This window comes from Oncorhynchus gorbuscha, linkage group LG06, assembly GCF_021184085.1.
Source record: "Oncorhynchus gorbuscha isolate QuinsamMale2020 ecotype Even-year linkage group LG06, OgorEven_v1.0, whole genome shotgun sequence".
Taxonomy (NCBI): Eukaryota; Metazoa; Chordata; class Actinopteri; order Salmoniformes; family Salmonidae; genus Oncorhynchus; species Oncorhynchus gorbuscha.
In genome coordinates, this window is record NC_060178.1 from 88,410,173 (window position 1) to 88,423,565 (window position 13,393).

The 13,393-nt window shown below is 41.2% G+C and overlaps 1 protein-coding gene across 5 annotated transcripts in view; it reads right to left on the reverse strand.

Annotated features, from left to right (window-relative positions):
- LOC124038495 (calcium-activated potassium channel subunit alpha-1-like) overlaps positions 1-13,393 on the reverse strand; it is a 235,993-nt gene that overhangs the window by 1,171 nt on the left and 221,429 nt on the right. The window contains exon 28 of one of the 5 annotated variants that reach the window (XM_046354453.1): positions 2,483-2,511. The exons of the other annotated variants lie outside the window; for them this stretch is intronic. Coding sequence (XP_046210409.1) covers positions 2,483-2,511 — 29 coding nt within the window. The remainder of the gene's footprint in view (positions 1-2,482; positions 2,512-13,393) is intronic. 5 annotated transcript variants of the gene reach the window in all.

Consider the following 13,393-nt stretch of genomic DNA (forward strand, 5'->3'; position numbering starts at 1 on the left):
TTCAGCTCTGGGTCAGCTGGGATGGCTGGAATGGACTCATAGGTTGCATCCCTAATGGCACCCTAATCCTTATATAGTGCACTACTTTTGACCCAGAGCTTTATGGGTCCTGGTCAAAAGTAGTGCACTTTAAAGAGAATAGGGTCCCATTTGGGATCCACACAAAATCGATAATGTTTATAATCAAGATTTAACATCATTCAAAAGTAATATTGCTTTATGAGGGGCTTCAGGCTTTGGCTTGATGCAACCTGCATTGTGTGGATCAAATTAGAACTACAAGACCAACTGACAGTTGATTTGATATCCATACTGTATATATCAAATTATGAAATTACTTATTCAATGACATTGTCCTAACAAGTGTACTTTCATAGAAGTATATGGTGGTTAGTGTAGAAAGATCCATAATGGCTGAAGTATCTGGTGGTTAGTGTAGAAAGATCCATAATGGCTGAAGTATCTGGTGGTTAGTGTAGAAAGATCCATAATGGCTGAAGTATCTGGTGGTTAGTGTATAAAGATCCATAATGGCTGAAACATCTGCTGGTTAGTGTAGAAAGATCCATAATGGCTGAAGTATCTGGTGGTTAGTGTAGAAACATGCATAATGGCTGAAGTATCTGGTGACTAGTGTAGAAACATGCATAATGGCTGAAGTATCTGGTGATTAGTGTAGAAAGATCCATAATGGCTGAAGTATCTGGTGGTTAGTGTAGAAACATGCATAATGGCTGAAGTATCTGGTGACTAGTGTAGAAACATGCATAATGGCTGAAGTATCTGGTGATTAGTGTAGAAAGATCCATAATGGCTGAAGTATCTGGTGACTAGTGTAGAAACATGCATAATGGCTGAAGTATCTGGTGACTAGTGTAGAAAGATCCATAATGGCTGAAGTATCTGGTGATTACTGTAGAAACATGCATAATGGCTGAATTATCTAGTGATTAGTGTAGAAACATGCAGAATGGCTGAAGTATCTGGTGATTACTGTAGAAACATGCATAATGGCTGAAGTATCTGGTGACTAGTGTAGAAACATGCATAATGGCTGAAGTATCTGGTGATTAGTGTAGAAACATGCATAATGGCTGAAGTATCTGGTGATTAGTGTCGAAAGATCCATAATGGCTGAAGTATCTGGTGATTACTATAAAAACATGCATAATGGCTGAAGTAGTTGGTGATTAGTGTAGAAACATGCATAATGGCTGAAGTATCTGGTGACTAGTGTAGAAACATGCATAATGGCTGAAGTATCTGGTGATTAGTGTAGAAACATGCATAATGGCTGAAGTATCTGGTGATTAGTGTCGAAAGATCCATAATGGCTGAAGTATCTGGTGATTACTATAAAAACATGCATAATGGCTGAAGTAGTTGGTGATTAGTGTAGAAACATGCATAATGGCTGAAGTATCTGGTGATTAGTGTAGAAACATGCATAATGGCTGAAGTAGTTGGTGATTAGTGTAGAAACATGCATAATGGCTGAAGTAGCTGGTGATTAGTGTAGAAACATGCATAATGGATGAAGTAGCTGGTGATTAGTGTAGAAACATGCATAATGGCTGAAGTATCTGGTGACTAGTGTAGAAACATGCATAATGGCTGAAGTATCTGGGGACTAGTGTTGAAAGATCCATAATGGGGCGGCAGCGTAGCCTAGTGGTTAGAGCGTTGGACTAGTAACCGGAAGGTTGCGAGTTCAATCCCCCCGAGCTGACAAGGTACAAATCTGTCGTTCTGCCCCTGAACAGGCAGTTAACCCACTGTTCCCAGGCCGTCATTGAAAAAAATATTAACTGACTTGCCTAGTTAAATAAAGGTAAAATTTAAAAAAAAAATTAAATTAAAAAATGGCTGAAGTATCTGGTGATTAGTGTAGAAAGATCCATAATGGGTGAAGTATCTGGTGATTAGTGTAGAAACATGCATAATGGCTGAAGTATCTGGTGATTAGTGTAGAAAGATCCATAATAGGTGAAGTATCTGGTGATTACTATAGAAACATGCATAATGGCTGAAGTATCTGGTGATTAGTGTAGAAAGATCCATAATGGGTGAAGTAGCTGGTGATTAGTGTAGAAACATGCATAATGGCTGAAGTATCTGGTGACTAGTGTAGAAAGATCCATAATGGCTAAAAGGATTTACTCTACTTTGACTGACTTCACTTGTTTACTTTATTGTTCCCATCTGGAAAATGTGTTTGCTGTTTAATTTGTCTGAAAACAAGTCAATGTGGCATCAAACCATTTGGTGTGGTCATATAAACTACTCCATAATAGAGTATTTAAGAGGGACTGATGACGAGCTTATAGTCATGCAGGTCTGGGATGCTGTCGGGCGTTGTAGCATTTATTTTGGAAACACCAGAAGCTTCTTTGCTTTCATTTAGAAAGCAAAAAAAAAATCAACAAGGGCATGACTTTGATGCATTATCTACTTCATGCATATTCATTCATCGCATCCATACCTTGGCCCATTTTATTCATCCTTGTTGCACTTTAGAAAAACAAGTGTGAACTACGCATGTAAGACAAATAGGCATCATACATTGTATAACCATACAGTAGGGAGAACAAGTATTTGATACACTGCCGATTTTGCAGGTTTTCCTACTTACAAAGCATGTAGAGGTCTGTCATTTTTATCAGAGGTACACTTCAACTGTGAGAGACGGAATCTAAAACAAAAATCCAGAAAATCACATTGTGTGATTTTTAAGTAATTAATTAGCATTTTATTGCATGACATAAGTATTTGATCACCTACCAACCAGTAAGAATTCCGGCTCTCACAGACCTGTTAGTATTTCTTTAAGAAGCCCTCCTGTTCTCCACTCATTACCTGTAATAACTGCACCTGTTTGAACTCGTTACCTGTATAAAAGACACCTGTACACACACTCAATCAAACAGACTCCAACCTCTTCACAATGGCCAAGACCAGAGAGCTGTGTAAGGACAACTGTTGGCGCAATTATTAGAAAATGGAAGAAGTTCAAGATGACAGTCAATCACCCTCGGTCTGGGGCTCCATGCAAGATCTCACCTCGTGGGGCATCAATGATCATGAGGAAGGTGAGGGATCAGCCCAGAACTACACGGCAGGACCTGGTCAATGACCTGAAGAGAGCTGGGACCACAGTCTCAAAGAAAACCATTAGTAACACACTACACCGTCATGGATTAAAATCCTGCAGCGCACGCAAGGTCCCCCTGCTCAAGCCAGCGCATGTCCAGGCCCGTCTGAAGTTTGCCAATGACCATCTGGATGATCCAGAGGAGGAATGGGAGAAGGTCATCTGGTCTGATGAGACAAAAATAGAGCTTTTTGGTCTAAACTCCACTCGCCATGTTTGGAGGAAGAAGAAGGATAAGTACAACCCCAAGAACACCATCCCAACTGTGAAGCATGGAGGTGGAAACATCATTCTTTGGGGAAGCTTTTCTGCAAAGGGGACAGGATGACTGCACCGTATTGAGGGGAGGATGGATGGGGCCATGTATCGCGAGATCTTGGCTAACAACCTCCTTCCCTCATTAAGAGCATTGAAGATGGGTCGTGGCTGGGTCTTCCAGCATGGCAACGACCCGAAACACACAGCCAGGGCAACTAAGGAGTGGCTCCGTAAGAAGCATCTCAAGGTCCTGGAGTGGCCGAGCCAGTCTCCAGACCTGAACCCAATAGAAAATCTTTGGAGGGAGTTGAAAGTCCTTATTGCCCAGTGACAGCCCCAAAACCTGAAGGATCTGGAGAAGGTCTGTATGGAGGAGTGGGCCAAAATCCCTGCTGCAGTATGTGCAAACCTGGTTAAGAACTACAGGAAACCATATGATCTCTGTAATTGCAAACAAAGGTTCCTGTACCAAATATTAAGTTGTACTTTTCTGATGTATTAAATACTTATGTCATGCAATAAAATGCAAATTAATTACTTATAAATCACACAATGTGGATTCTGAATTTTTGTTTTAGATTCCATCTCTCACAGTTGAAGTGTACCTATGATAAAAAATGACAGACCTCTACATGCTTTGTAAGTAGCAAAACCTACAAAATCGGCAGTGTATCACATACTTGTTCTCCCCACTGTATGTCTAATAACCAGTCTAAATGTGCTAGGATGAAACTTAAAGGGGTTCTTCAGGATTTTGTATCTACTTCCTCTGAGTCAGATGAACTCGTGTATACCATGTTTATGTCTCTGTGTCCACTATGAAGGAAGTTAGAGGTCGTTTCGAGAGCCAATGCTTACTGGCGTCGGCGCAATGTCTAGAAGTCTATAGGTATCTACTAGCATGGGTATCTACGAGTTCATCTGTCTCTGGAGCAGTAGATAAAAGGGCCTCATTGCCAAAATCCCAAAGTATTCCTTTAAGGATTTTGGGCACTGACCAGCCAGGCTGGTAGATCACAAATTCATGTCCAAAATCTGTGCCATGCGATATTTTAACATTTCACTGGCCTGGCTAGCTTGTTTGTCAGATTATCTACTAGTCCAGTATAAAAAGTTCTAGCCTCAGTCTAGCTTAATATCCATCCCTAAAAACATTTGAACACATCAAAGTGTATTACGGTAACATGGTTCCAATTCATTTGCTAATAATTTTATAAAATGATGTTACAGCATGTACTCTACATTGGTATACAAATGCAAAGCAACTATAGAATGTCCATGCTTGTTTCCACAGCGTTCAGAGAGTTGTCCATGCTACTGTATAAATGGTCCTCTTTTTTGATTTGACTGTAATTTTAAAAAAGATATGAAAAGCATGCAACATCCAAACTTAATATTTCTAAAAGTGGCATTCGCCTATATTAAAATACTAAAATAAGTATGCTATGTAAGACCAGAAAATATGCAAGATAAATAAAAACAAGCTTGTAAGTATATTTGTAGTCTCACCTAGAGTACTAACCATTGTAGCATTCACTCAGCAACCTCAGTAACTGTTAAAGATATCCTGTAAATCCACACTTAAACTTCAGTATTTTCAAGGAGATCACACACAAATGATCTCTCAGTATGCAGTTTGTGTGAGTAGTTCCTTGTTTAGAGATTACAAGTGTAGTATTGCATTATATTCAGCTGGAGACTTGGCTTAATAAACCATTTATAAACAGCATGTGACGCCTAGCATTGGGGTGAGTTGCTGTCAGGAGTGTTCTGGAATCCAATGGACTGCTTTAGCATTAGTTAGCCTAGCATGCTGATGAACAAGGCAGTTTAATAAAAGAACGAGTATTATTTCAATCTTCTCGATTTCGCGGATTGGATAATGGGATAATCAGGAGTCCAGTGACACCTTGCATCCCTGGACTGAGATATATCCCTTATCCGTCACTGCAGTGAAAACATAGTCTCATAGGGCCGTTTGGACCTATATAGTTTTTTGGGCCTTTTCCCCAGCATTGTCCCAGCCAGGAAGAATGAAGTCCTCCACAATAACATGGGGCTTGCCTGTCCTAGCCACTCGGTAGCTCACCATATAAGATGCTTCTAAAAAAAAAAAAAAAAAAAATATATATCTAAAAAAAATATGCCATTTAGCAGACGCTTTTATCCAAAGCGACTTACAGTCATGTGTGCATACATTCTACGTATGGGTGGTCCCGGGAATCGAACCCACTACCCTGGCGTTACAAGCGCCATGCTCTACCAACTGAGCTACAGAAGGACCCTTCTTATTAATGGTATCTGTTGCTTTTATACATGTCTTAGTACTCCCGGGGCTTATTTTTCAAATTGCCATGTTTTGCCTCTAAATTTCTGCACAAGTTTCATCGAGTTCTGAGATAGTACTTTTGCACATATAACACACTGTGGCTGAGGAAAGGCACTACTCCTAATATAAGTGAACCCCAAATCAATGTAGTTCTCATCATATTTGCGCCTCTTCGATGGTCCAATGTCCCGGTCTGTTGTTCGATGCTTTCCCGGGTAAGGGGGCAGTAGCTCTTCGGCAGCATCAGTTTCACAACTGTCAGTGTCCATGTTTGCTGGGCTAACAACAAATGTAGAATTACTGACGCTAGCATTGGATGTCCTCGCGGAAGCAGAACAACTTGTGTCGTTGACAGGTGTAGTACTGCTGGTAGTAGCAGTACTACCAGTAGAGCTGGTATGTGTCTCTATGGACACAGGGTTTACTTTTTTAACCATTTATCATTTTTCAAGCAAATGGATTGAGCAGCAGCTGCGTTTGGCTACATATGGACTGTTAGTGGAATTCCCGCAAAAAAAGTAATGGTTAATGTGATTGGATGTTAATTATTTAACTAGGCTACCTGTATTTGACATTGTGTTGTTATTTCGCTGAACACGAGATGGTTTAATTTTATTTTTGGCAGTGAAACAAGGCTACTCACACCTCACCCAAATTTATAGTCCCTTTGGAAAATATAAATGGACTATTTGAAAATGTGAAGAAAAAATATATACTGTATATATGTTTTTTATATATGCCGACGGCATTGCCCAGTGGGGGAAAACCTGACATAGATAAATACATTTATAAATATGTTTATAAAAAGTTAGTCAAACCATTAATCAACCATTAACACATGCCTTATAAGTAATCTGATGAGTTGACAATAACTGCTTTATAACTGGTTTATTAGTACACTGGTAGTACATTATACATTATTTTGAAATTGTGAACATACTATGATCAAACAGCTTATTAATTATCTTAACTCAGTAATAAATAATTTAAATGCTTAAATGTCTATTTAGAGATTACTTACTGACATTTACAAATATAGGAACAATGATTAATACATGTAAGTAAACTGTAAACTGTGGGGCAGTATTTTGATGTTTGGATGAAAAACGTACCCAAATTGAACTGCCTATTTCTCAGGCCCAGAATCTAGAATATGCATATAATTGTCAGATTAGGATAGAAAACACTCTAAAGTTTCCAAAACGGACAAAATATTATATTTGATTATAACAGAACTGATATTTCAGGCGAAAACCAGAGGAAAATCCAACCTGGAAGTGCTGTTTTTCCTGAAAGCTCTCTGTTCTATTGCCTGCCTTCGCTCCATTTAAAGGGGTATCAACCAGATTCATTTTCCTATGGCTTCCCCATGGTGTGAACAGTCTTTAGACAAAGTTTCAGGATTGTATTTTGAAAAATGAGTGAGAAAGATCACATCGCATCATTGCATGGCTGGGTGGCAGCAGCGTTTTGCATGTGCAACAGCTTGGAGCAGACATTTACTCTCTCTCTCCTATTGAAGAAGCTAGTCCCGGTTGAAATATTATCGATTATATATATCGTAAAAACAACCTGAGGATTGATTATAAAAAACGTTTGACATGTTTCTACGAACTTTATGGATAATATTTGGAATTTTTGTCTGCCTGGTCGTGACCGCTCAAGCCTGTGAATTTCTGAACATAACGCACCAACCAAATGGAGGTATTTTGGATATAAAAATAATCTTTATGGAACAAAAGGAACATTTATTGTGTAACTGAGAGTCTTGTGAGTGCAAACTTCCAAAGATCATCAAAGGTAAGCGATTCATTTTATTGCTTTTCTGACTTTCGTGACAAATCTACTTGGCTGCTAGCTGTTTGTAATGTTTTGTCTACTGAGAGAGATGTCCTTACATAAACGCTTGGTATGCTTTTTTGAAATCTGCCACGCCAGGTGGATTAACAACAAACTAAGCTGTGTTTTGCTATATTACACTTGTGATTTAATGAAAATTAATTGTTTGTCTTTTTTTTGCTTTTTCTTTTTTTTTACCCTATTTTCTCCCCAATTTCATGGTATCCAATTGTTTTTAGTAGCTAATATCTTGTCTCATCGCTGCAACTCCCATATGGGCTCGGGAGAGACGAAGGTTGAAAGTCATGCGTCCTCCGATACACAACCCAACCAAGCCGCACTGCTTCTTAACACATCCTACCCGGAAGCCAGCCGCATCAATGTGTCGGAGGAAACACTGTGCACCTGGCAACCTTGGTTAGCGCGCACTGCGCCCGGCTCACCACAGGAGTCGCTGGTGCGCGATGAGACAAGGATATCCCTACCGGCCAACCCCTCCCTAACCCGGACGACGCTAGGCCAATTGTGCGTTGCCCCACGGACCGCCCGGTCGCGGACGGTTACGACAGAGCCTGGGCACGAACCCAGAGTGTCTGGTGGCACAGCTGGCGCTGCAGTACAGCGCCCTTAACCACTGCGCCACCCGGGAGACCATTTTTAGTAATTTAATTTGAATTTTACGCTCTGCAATTCAGTGGATTTTGACGAAAATGATCCCGCTAACGGGATGGGTGCATCAAGAAGTTTTAAGGGATCTTAATATCAAGTGTTACCTTCTGCTGTTATCAGCGCTTGAATTGGGATGAAAGAAGTGCAGGAGCTGTCTTTTTCCAAGTTGGTCCACTAAACTATGTTCGGCGAAATTCAAAAATTACATTATGCTATAGAGACCTCTGATTATTCATTGTTATGGGTTCATACACATTTTCAATGACTTCTCCATGACTTTTAACCAAATTTGCACGGCTATTATTATAGTCTACATGAAAAAGTAAGCATTATTGACACTGGAAGGCTGCTTGCTGTTGCCACCCTTGATATAAAATATTAAAACCAAATACTTCTGCTTTAAAAAATTATTCCCTCATTCAATGAATCAGGGATCAAATGGATAAGGTATCTAACTAGACATGTTTATATACAGCACCAGTCAAAGGTTTGGACATACATACTCATACATACTGCAGGTTTTTCTTTATTGTTTTACTATTTTCTACATTGTAGAATAATAGTGAAGACATCACAGCTATGAAATAACACATATGGGATCATGTAGTAACCAAAAAAGTGTTTAAAAAATCAAAATATATTTGAGATTCATCAATGTAGGGGTGTTATACAGAAGATTGCCCTATTTGGTAAAAGACCAAGTCCATATTATGGCAGGAACAGCTCAAACAAACAAAGAGAAATGACAGTCCACCATTACTTTAAGACATTAATGTCAATCAATCCAGAACATTTCAAGAACTTTGAAAGTATCTTCAAGTGCAGTCGCAAAAAACCACCAAGCACTATATTGAAACTGGCTCTCATGAGGACCGCCACAGGAAAGAAAGACCCAGATTTACCTCTGCTGCAGAGGATAATTTCATTAGAGTTACCAGCTTCATAAATTGCAGGCCAAATAAATGCTTCACAGAGTTCAAGAAACACACATCTCAACATCAACTGTTCAGAGGAGACTGTGTGAATCAGGCTTTCATGGTCAAATTGCTGCAAAGAAACCACTACTATAGGACACCTATAGTAATAAGAGGCTTGCTTGGGACATTAAACCGGTAGAAATATACCCTTTGGTCTGATGAGTCCAAATTTGAGATTTTTTTTGTTCCAACCGCCATGTATTTGTGCGAGGCAGAGTAGGTGAACATATGATCTCCACATGTATGGTTCCCACTGTGAAGAATGGAGGAGGAGGTGTGATGTGCTTTGCTGGTGACACTATCAGTGATTTACTTAGAATTCAAGGCACACTTAACCTCTTCAACCTATGGGGGCGCTATGTCATTATTGGATATAAAAACGTGCCCGTTTTAAGCACAATATTTTGTCACGAAAAGATGCTCGACTATGCATATAATTGCCAGCTTTGGAAAGAAAACACTCTGACGTTTTCAAAACTGCAAAGATATTATCTGTGAGTGCCCCAGAACTGATCTTACAGGCGAAACCAAGATGAAACTTCAAACAGGAAATGAGCAGGATTTTTAACGCTCTGTTTTACTATCGTCTCCTTATAAGGCTGTGAATATGCTGTGAACGAGCTTATGCGCTCTGCCGTTCGTCCAAGATGCCTGTAGCATTGTGACGTGTTTGTAGGCATATCATTGGAAGATTGACCATAAGAGACTACAGTTACCTGGTGTCCGCCCGGTGTCCTTTGTCAAAATTATTGCGTAATCTGTAGGTCCATGCGCGTTCCATTTCTTCAGAAGAGAAAGTCAACTGCCACGAAGGATTTATCATCGATAGATATGTGAAAAACACCTTGAGGATTGATTCTAAACATTGGTTTGCCATGTTTCTGTTGATATTATGGAGTTTGGGAAAAAGTTCGCGTTTTAATGACTTAATATTTGTTTTCGTTTTTTTCTTCTTTTTTTTCTTTCTTACCCAAACGTGATGAACAAAACGGAGCGATTAGTCGACACAAATAATATTTTTTGTAAAAACGGAACATTTGCTATCTAACTGAGAGTCTCCTCATTGAAAACATCTGAGGTTATTCAAAGGTAAATGATGTTATTTGAATCCTTTTCCGGTTTTTGTGAAAATGTTGCATGCTGAATGCCAGGCATAATCCTATGCTAGGCTATCAATACTGTTACACAAATGCTTGTTTAGCTATGGTTCAAAAGCATATTTTGAAAATCTGAGATGACAGTGTTGTTAACAAAAGGCTAAGCTTGAGAGCAAATAGATTAATTGCATTTCATTTGCGATTTTCATGAATAGTTAATGTTGTGTTATGCTAATGAGCTTGCGGATAGATTTACACAATCCTGGATACAGTTTTTTTCTGTAGCTAAACGTGACGCAGAAAACGGAGCGATTTGTCCTAAACAAATAATCGTTCAGGAAAAACTGAACATTTGCTATCAGAGAGTCTCCTCATTGAAAACATCCGAAGTTCTTCAAAGGTAAATTATTTTATTTGAATGCTTTTCTGGTTTTTGTGAAAATGTTGCCTGCTGAATGCTAACGCTAAATGCTATGCTAGCTATCAATACTGTTACACAAATGCTTGTTTTGCAATGGTTGAGAAACATATTTTGAAAATCTGAGATGACAGTGTTGTTAACAAAAGGCTAAGCTTGAGAGCAAATAGATTAATTTCATTTCATTTGCGATTTTCATGAATAGTTGCGTTGTGGTAATGAGCTTGAGGCTGTAGTCACGATACCGGATCTGGGATGGCTCGACGCAAGAAGTTAACCAGCATGGCTACCCCAGCATTCCATCCCATCTGGTTTGCGCTTAGTGGGACTATCATTTGTTTTTCAACAGGACAATGACCCAACACACCTCCAGGCTTTGTGTATTGTAATTGACAAAGAAGGAGAGTGATGGAGTGCTGCATCAGATGACCTGGCCTCCACAATCCCCAACCCTCAACTCAGAGATGGTTTGGGATGAGTTGGACCGCAGAGTGAAGGAAAAGCAGCCAACAAGTGCTCAGAATATGTGGGAACTCATTCAAGACTGTTGGAAAAGCATTCCAGTTGAAGCTGGTTGAGAGAGTGCCAACAGTGTGCAAAGCTGTCATCAAGGCAAAGGATGGCTACTTTGAAGAATCTAAAATCCAAAATATAGTTTGATTTGTTAAACACCTTTGTGGTTATAACATCATTCAATATGTGTTATTTCATAGTTTTGATGTCTTCACTATTATTATACAATGTAGAAAATAGTAACATATAGAAAAACCCTTGAATGAGTAGTTTGACTGGTACTGTATAAGGCTCAGATATTACTGTTTCAGGGGAAATCTCTGCACAGCAAGTTATTTGTCAATTAGGCTATTCTTAGATCATTTTTTACGTTGTCACAATAACTGTTTAATACATTTAAATGTAAGTAATTTAGCAGATGCTCTTATCCAGAGCGACTAACAGTAGGGAACAGTAGGGAATGAACAGGGCTCCGGGCAGCCGAGCGGAAATGGAGGAAAACTCGCCTCCCTGCGGACCTGGCATCCTTTCGCTCCCTCCTCTCTACATTTTCCTCTTCTGTCTCTGCTGCTAAAGCCACTTTCTACCACTCTAAATTCCAAGCTTCTGCCTCTAACCCTAGGAAGCTCTTTGCCACCTTCTCCTCCCTCCTGAATCCTCCTCCTCCCCCCCTCCTCCCTCTCTGCAGATGACTTCGTCAACCATTTTGAAAAGAAGGTCGACGACATCCGATCCTCGTTTGCTAAGTCAAACGACACCGCTGGTTCTGCTCACACTGCCCTACCCTGTGCTCTGACCTCTTTCTCCCCTCTTTCTCCCGATGAAATCTCGCCCAACAACCTGCCTGCTTGACCCTATCCCCTCCTCTCTTCTCCAGACCATTTCCGGAGACCTTCTCCCTTACCTCACCTCGCTCATCAACTCATCCCTGACCGCTGGCTACGTCCCTTCCGTCTTCAAGAGAGCGAGAGTTACACCCCTTCTGAAAAAACCTACACTCGATCCCTCCGATGTCAACAACTACAGACCAGTATCCCTTCTTTCTTTTCTCTCCAAAACTCTTGAACGTGCCGTCCTTGGCCAGCTCTCCCGCTATCTCTCTCAGAATGACCTTCTTGATCCAAATCAGTCAGGTTTCAAGACTAGTCATTCAACTGAGACTGCTCTTCTCTGTATCACGGAGGCGCTCCGCACCGCTAAAGCTAACTCTCTCTCCTCTGCTCTCATCCTTCTAGACCTATCGGCTGCCTTCGATACTGTGAACCATCAGATCCTCCTCTCCACCCTCTCCGAGTTGGGCATCTCCGGCGCGGCCCACGCTTGGATTGCGTCCTACCTGACAGGTCGCTCCTACCAGGTGGCGTGGCGAGAATCTGTCTCCTCACCACGCGCTCTCACCACTGGTGTCCCCCAGGGCTCTGTTCTAGGCCCTCTCCTATTCTCGCTATACACCAAGTCACTTGGCTCTGTCATAACCTCACATGGTCTCTCCTATCATTGCTATGCAGACGACACACAATTAATCTTCTCCTTTCCCCCTTCTGAAGACCAGGTGGCGAATCGCATCTCTGCATGTCTGGCAGACATATCAGTGTGGATGACGGATCACCACCTCAAGCTGAACCTCGGCAAGACGGAGCTGCTCTTCCTCCCGGGGAAGGACTGCCCGTTCCATGATCTCGCCATCACGGTCAACAACTCCATTGTGTCCTCCTCCCAGAGCGCTAAGAACCTTGGCGTGATCCTGGACAACACCCTGTCGTTCTCAACTAACATCAAGGCGGTGGCCCGTTCCTGTAGGTTCATGCTCTACAACATCCGCAGAGTACGACCCTGCCTCACACAGGAAGCGGCGCAGGTCCTAATCCAGGCACTTGTCATCTCCCATCTGGATTACTGCAACTCGCTGTTGGCTGGGCTCCCTGCCTGTGCCATTAAACCCCTACAACTCATCCAGAACGCCGCAGCCCGTCTGGTTTTCAACCTTCCTAAGTTCTCTCACGTCACCCCGCTCCTCCGCTCTCTCCACTGGCTTCCAGTTGAAGCTCGCATCCGCTACAAGACCATGGTGCTTGCCTACGGAGCTGTGAGGGGAACGGCACCTCATTACCTCCAGGCTCTGATCAGGCCCTACACCCAAAC